General features: G+C 41.6%; 1 protein-coding gene across 1 annotated transcript; it reads right to left on the bottom strand.

Moving 5' to 3' along the window:
- Positions 1-1,961: 1,961 nt before the first annotated feature.
- On the bottom strand, positions 1,962-6,453 carry LOC139327568 (pleckstrin homology-like domain family A member 2). Its single transcript, XM_070957425.1, has 2 exons — positions 5,926-6,453; positions 1,962-3,235 (listed from the first exon to the last, which is right to left on the bottom strand). The coding sequence occupies exon 1, from the start codon at positions 6,394-6,396 to the stop codon at positions 5,950-5,952; it is 447 nt and encodes a 148-aa protein (XP_070813526.1). The 5' UTR covers positions 6,397-6,453; the 3' UTR covers positions 1,962-3,235; positions 5,926-5,949.
- Between the last annotated feature and the right edge of the window lie 745 nt (positions 6,454-7,198).

Genomic DNA, 7,198 nt, shown 5'->3' with positions numbered 1-7,198 from the left:
CGATTCCCAGGTGTTCACAGCTTCATCCAAATGATGCTTTAGGTCTAACCTTGGCAGAATGAGGTTGGATGCAATTAAACTGATGCAATTTTTTTTTCTTTTTGTCTTTCCATGGCTGAGCATCTTCTACTCCTCCAAATATGCTGAATTAAAATTCTCCTCATTCTGTAAGTCAGGATTCAGTATCAGGAGAGCTGCACATTGCCCACTTTGGCTGCATTGGGTTCTACTGTGCCACTTAATTGTTTTTGGAAGAAACATTGACACAGGCAACCTACCCCAACCTCCAAGCAGATCATTAATAGTTATAATGAAAACTGCTAGATAATCTAGATTAGTTTCGCTGAGATATGCTGATGCTCAACAATTTATTTTATGGGAATAGAAAAAGTTACGATAGTTGAACCAAAGGAAACCAGTGTGTTGGGTCATAAGCAGGGACAACAGGTAATCCATGGAAGGTCACACTGTGATTTTGGGACTAATCATTCTCTCTAGGTCTAACCTATCTTGATATTGTTATGAGAAAAAGTGGAAGAGGGAAGGCTATGTATGTGCACTGCTTTAAGCTTCTGAAGTAATTTACAAATAAAAAATAAAAAATGAAACACATTAATAAATCTTCCAGTACTCTAAACAGATTAGCAGTTCAGGAAGTAACAGTACAGTATGTGACTAAATGAGTGTCAAACTTCACGTCATCATGGCAGCATCACATGACGTGTCGCGACTTTTTTCCCCTTTGCTAAACTGGGCGTGGGCATGGCCAGTGTGTGACACATCCAGCCTGCGGGCCGAGAGTTTGATAGTCCTGGACTAAATAGTCTTGAAAACTAATGTTGGACTAGAAGTCAAAAGACTTCCTGGAAAACAGCAAAGGCAAATAGATCCATAATGTTGCTAAGAAAGACAAATACCTTGGAGGAATCACCATAATTTTACCTTTACCTTGAACAGACAGGTAAAATTGACATGATATTAACCAATTACCTTACCCCCAAATTTCTACTCATCAGAATCATTTGTAATCTGTTTTAACATTTTCATCAAATAAATCTCTTCTGATTCATTAAAACACTGTGTTCTGGAGCTTTTAAAAATAACACTCATGGAAAAGTTCTTCATCCTTCTTGCCGCCTTCCCCAGTAAAGGAAATAAATAAAGGTTATTCTTTTATAAATTGTGACAAATGTAATAGTAAAGTGTGAAACTATCTGTCTGCTGTTTTCTGACTATGTAAAGTGACCACAAATGGTAATCAGTGGAGACAATGTATTATGACTTGCTAAGAGCTCCCCAGGAGACAGGAACTTACGCCTTGGGCAAAAATCGCTATCAGGAGACAGGAACATCAGACCAAGGTGGAAATTGTCAAGATGACCCTTTAAAATGTAAAACAACCTAAAGGATGACCTAAGAGAATAAGGGGAAGTTGGGAGGGTTTCTTAGGCCTGGCGTGCATTGTGAAGGTGTATAAAATGTATAGCTTGAAAACTGCTTTTTGTGCTCTTTGAACTCAATCCATTTGGGAAGAGTCTAAGAGGTTGCGCTTGCAACCGCTTTTCTTTCTTTTTTTTCATGTTTTTCTCCAATAAATCTTTGATTTTGTTAACCAGACTTGTCTTGGAATTGTGAGTATAAAATTTTGGGAATTTTAAATCTCACACCAGGAACATTCTGATGAAGACAATTACTTTGTGAAATAGTCAAAATGTTAAGTTAGCCAGGCTATTGAGTTGTGGACCAGGGACTTAGATCTGCAGTTTCAAAATGGAGACGGAGAGAAAGGCAATTGTGATGGCATCTGGAACTTATCAAAGCTTCCTCTCAAATGGGCTTTGATCAAGGAAACCTGAACCTCCTTCTCTGTGGGGTGGGGAGAGAACAGCTGCCCTGGAGGTTTTCTTGGACTCTTAATTGTGCATCACGCAATTCATCAGGATTGCTGATGCTAGCCAGACACCCTTCTAGCAGTATCTCAAAAGCCTGAGTGATGCACTGAGGAAATTACACTGCAGAGCAATATGCTGACCAGGTGTTGCTAATTAGAGATAATTTGAATTCAGTCTTCTCCAAGCGAATTAGTGCATGACAATGGGAAAGCTTTCACTGCTGTTCCAAATTATTACTTTTTTAAAAAAGAAAACAATGTTCGTCACATAATATGCCAACATTATGGGGGTTTGAGGATGCTTTCATAAAAAGCTACCACCAATAGAATTCTGTGGCCTAGCAAAGAGGTCATCTAGTTGGAAATAGGTTCCACTGAAAATAATAGGTCTTAAATTTCTCTCCAATAGGCAGTACATGAATTTTAATCTCGAGAACCTTATGCAAGCAGAGAAATGGCTGTTTCTATAAGTAGAATAATTTTCTACACTCCATAAAAGTGGCTAAAATATCAGAAATGAGTATGGGATGCTTTAAATTTGTCAGAATTCCTCCCTGGTTCAAAGTTGTAAGTAAATTAGGTATTGAACATCATCTTGTCTTCCTACCAGCCCCTTTTTAACATTGGGGGGGGGAATGGTGTGTGGAAGGTTCAGGAGAGGGTGGGAAAGGCTGCACCCAGAGGGTCTATAGATTAAAGGCTTCTCAGTCCCTGTACTATACCTTGAACCCAGGGTGAAATTTTATTTAGCCATTAATGAGTCAAAATTAGTTGTTCACAATTACATAATTTTTGTGCTGCTATTTGAAAGTAATTTCAACCAGACATAATATTTCTCAGAGGTCAGATGCCTGTAAAGTACTGCATTTATCAGACTACTCCAAAATCAGACTACTCTTGAGCATTACAAAATTTCTGTCCACGAGGCTTATTTGGGATATGAAGATAAAAAGAACAGTTTATCTGGAATGGACACGTGAACACAAAAAGCAATATTAAAAACATTCATCAAAAATATAAAACACAGCTATTACAAATAATTTAAAAGTATTTTCCCCCACCAAATGGTGCAGAATTGTCTATCATATAAATAGAAAAGAAAATAGCAGTTTGCAAGCTGGATCTCTTGCTTGGTTAACCAGACTTTGGTTTTTTCAAAGGGTCTTTGGTTTGTAAGTGCTTTTCGGTGAAAGTTCAACTATTCAATTCAGCAGCTTCATTGCATCTGAAGAAATCTAGCAACTTCCATCATCCTTCTTTGCTTTTCTTCATTGATTTCCTGCACCAGCACAATCAAATCACAATCCAAGTTATTATATCTTGTTTGTGTTCCATGGTCATGCTCTAGAACAGGAGAAAAGGGGAGAAAATCAATGGAATAAAAGATAGCAAATATTTCTCAACAGAATAAACAAATCATTTTTCCCCTACCCAAATGCAATACATGCAACTCACACTACTGTTATTACCTTAGTTTCTGAACAGGTTGTATACAAGTTGTTCCTCTTTAATTTATTTAGGGTTTAAATGAGATGATCTCTTAAAAATAGTACCAGTAAAGCACCAGTTACTTTTCGGATCAGAAACCAAAAGTGGCTTAGCACAATGGTAAATGTTTGCCTCACTTACCCAGTTGAATAAGAGCTACTTTATCAACATCATGAAGTGGTGGAAATGTATTTAGGTTTGGGTCTGTAAGATTCTAATTTACTTTTACTGGTCAAATTTGGCCTGCAGCTTAGAGTGACTTTTCATTAGCGAAGTATTTTGAGATACTTTTCTCCAATCTGGTGTGTTCTATTTGTGTTGGCACTCAAACTGACCAATGCATAAAAACCATGCTGGGAATTGGGAGGGGGAGGATTATGGCCTTAGGACATTTGGAAGGCATCTGACTGGAGAAGGCACTGTGGTACTTGGAATTGATGAAACTCTGTGTCACACCTGCTACGAAGCACCTGAACTTCCACGGGCTTCTCAAATGACAGGGCAAGCCACATTCAGAGAGATACAAAGACACAACAAGCTTTTGGCGATAAAGGATCAAAGCATATCCAACAGGCATCTCCAAAAGAACTTTCAACCCTAAGGATAATTGCTAAGACATGTCTTTCACAATGTCCCACTAGTCTTTAATAAGCAACTGAATATATGAATTATTAGAATATATGAATTATTAGAATATATGAATTATTAGAAATAAGTGCTATGTTCACTATGAAACCTTGTCACTTGTATCCCCTAAGAATTTTTGCTCAAAGAGTGTATAATGTTGCTTAAATGTTAGCAGTTGGAAGCTCTCCTTCTGCCTTAGGGCACCACCATTTTAATTATGTTTTAATAAAACCAAGAAAAATGCTATATAAAAATGCTTATAAGCCAGAGATATATAAGTAGCATTAATGGAATTTTTAAAATTATCCTGTATCCCCTATTACAAGAACAATGATACTAGCTCATTCTTCCTTAGTGGTTACAGTTACAATTACTGATAGTTTATATCAATGAATCCTTTAGCACGATTGGTTGGGGAAAGGATGATCTGTTGTTGATTTAAGGTTGGTATAACTGATGCATTTCTGGCTACTTCTACAGATCATTGCCTCCTAGCAAAAATGCTAGTTACAGCATTGGTGACTTCATCCTGCAGTTCAATATGCATTTCTAGAACTAGAAGCTGTATATGGCCCACAGCTCTAGTTACTCAAGAGACAAAGAAAGTGGAACACATTTCCTGAAGAAGTCAGTACTAGTTCAGTGGATGCTTGTGGTCAGTTTGTATCCTGCTTTCCTTGTATTAGCAAAGTATTTCCTCTCCAGGTGACCCTTAATTGTGTTTTTTAAAAAACTAAAGCTGTGCACCTATTAACAACTGCTTAAAGCAACAGCATCTTTCCCTGCAACCATGCGGGCTTGATAGGAACAGTGCAAATCTGGGAAAAGATGTATTTGATTTAGAAAGTTGCTAATATGTACTCCAAAGCATCATTTTATTTTGTCTTTAAACCTGAAGCAATTAAAGAGCCCTCAATATGACTGGGAATTTTAGACACAGTAATCTTGAAAAATTGGAAAGTGCATGTATATAACCCTATATTTGCACATTTACATGTTGGTCAGAACGTGACTTGCACATGGTAAAAATGCTAGCTTAAAAAGAGAAGAAGATAGTGATTACAATAGTGGGCTATAAGGCTGCACTGCAAGATCATTATTAAAAAAAATCAGCAGGAAAAAGGTTAAGAAGTTCCTCCCATGTTCGCTATGAAAAAACCACATCTATGTGATTCTGCAGCTTGGATTCTCAATCTTAAACTAATTTTGGCCATCACACTAAACCAGGATTTACAAATGTCAACGGTGAAGCAAAAATCAAACATATTAAATCAAACCAAAATTTTGTCTCTCCCTGCCCTCCAATAATTAGCTTTTTAAATAGCTTCATCTTCTTACATTTGCAGAAAAAAAGCAAATTATGTTTTTTCTTAAATTTCCTCTTTGAAGGCTAACAGTCTAGATAACTACAGGGTCATCTTGCTCACAGATAAATTACAGGGTATCTCAGTTTGATGTGTGAACCATACCAGTAGTGGCATAATGATTTAGCTGGCTTAACGCCCTATGCAAAAACAGCCACTGCGATTTGTTAACCATGGTTTACTAGCATGTTGTTCTACACTCTGTAAAGGGAATAGACCAATTCATTAGCAAACACATTAGGCTTGCAGCTCACTTTGGTAACAATGTCCATTCCGTCTAGGCAAGAAGCCAGCTACGAGAAGCCCCTTTTGCAAAGGCGCCTTTCATTTAGGTTCCTTCACTGCCCACTTAAGGAACCGGAACACTCAATCTCCTGTCTCCAAGAGAAGCCGACGGCTGGCAAGAGAATAAAGGAGCGGTGGCGGGGAGGGTGTGTGCCTGCATAACTAACGAGGAACCATCATTGAAGAGGAATCAATCATCAGACCGCCAATCTCTTGAATCTTTCCCGGACGCTCGTCCGCAGCCCTTGGGAACCATCTACGTCCTCTCACCTCGGCTAGGCTTTTCCGCGGGGTTCAGGGCGCCCGAGCCAAGCGCCGGTCGCGACTACCCGCCGCCGCCTGCTCGACGGCCTCCTGCCGGCTCTTGAAGTCCTGGATGGCGCGCTTGTTCTGGAAGTCGATGAGCGCCATGGTGATGGAGGCGTTCCAGCAGCTCTCGCCCGGGCACCGAAAGTCGATCTCCTTGCGGTCCGTGGTGACGATGGTGAAGTAGACGTACTTGCCGGTGCGCTCCACGCAGTCCACCTTCTGGATGGAGCCGAAGCGCAGCTCCTTGGCGCGGGCCCTGCTGCCGCCGACGCCGCCGCTGCCGACGCCGCCCTCGGGCGAGAAGAGGCTCAGGCTCTCCTTGCTCAGCACCACCTGCTTCTTCTTCCACAGCTGGAAGAGGCTGTCGCTGCGCTTCTCCAGCTCGCCCTCGCGGATCACCTCCGACGCCGGCGCCACCGACGGCCCTTTCATTCTCGCCCGCTACTGCCGCCGCGCCACGCGACTACGATGCCGGCTCGCCCTGCTCTCTTCTGTCGGCTGCCGGTGCTGCGCGTCTTGCTATATTGCGCGAAGAGCTCCGTTTATGGCCTCGGAGTCTCGGTGGGCGGCTCCACCTTGCTGTGAGCCTCTCCGCCCACGCCGTGGCCCCATTCCCTGGTGCCAGACGACGGGGCTCCTCCCTCCGTTCTCCGCCCGCCTCCTTTAACCCACGCTACAGATCGCGCCCCCTGGGGGAGGCTTGGTCAGGCGAGGCGGAGGGTTAAAAAAAGAAATCGAAAGGAAAGGCGCTTCTGCGGATGCTGTGAGGGTTGCATGATCGGCGCTAAAAGTTGGGGGGGGGGGACGATAATTTGAAGGAAAGATGGAATGCAAATTTTCGATTTTTTCCTTACTTGGATATTATGGACAAACTGCACTACCTTGTGGTAACCGAATACGCGAGCCACATTTACGCGAAAGTCTTATTTTCGAGGCGAAGCGAATGAAGTTACTTTTGTAGGCGCTGAAGTCATGGCGCCGCATTCGTGCGCGCAGGGAACCATCGTGCGCAATTGCCAGAGGTTCGGAGTTCAGAATGCAAGATGGGAAGAGTTTTCTAATGTTATTTTTTTTATTAGTAAAGTATAACAAAGAGGCAACATCAAAGACACACGACTACTACAACAATATCACTTAACAATGGTCCAGGCTGCCAGAAGACAAAGAAACAGAACTTTGTATTTCCCTCTAATGTAGGTAATGCGGGTCCAGCTAGATCACTGAAGGGCCCTCT

The sequence above is a fragment of the Pituophis catenifer genome, unplaced genomic scaffold, assembly GCF_029215685.1.
Source record: "Pituophis catenifer annectens isolate HBS135680 unplaced genomic scaffold, rPitCat1.0.hap2 SCAF_1, whole genome shotgun sequence".
Classification (NCBI taxonomy): Eukaryota; Metazoa; Chordata; class Lepidosauria; order Squamata; family Colubridae; genus Pituophis; species Pituophis catenifer.
The sequence above is the reverse complement of the archived record's forward strand: the minus strand, read 5'-3'. Positions and strand labels throughout refer to the sequence as shown.

Bases quoted from the DNA above. Each gene is read 5' to 3' on its own strand.
- LOC139327568 (XM_070957425.1), bottom strand. From the start codon at position 6,396: ATGAAAGGGCCGTCGGTGGCGCCGGCGTCGGAGGTGATCCGCGAGGGC.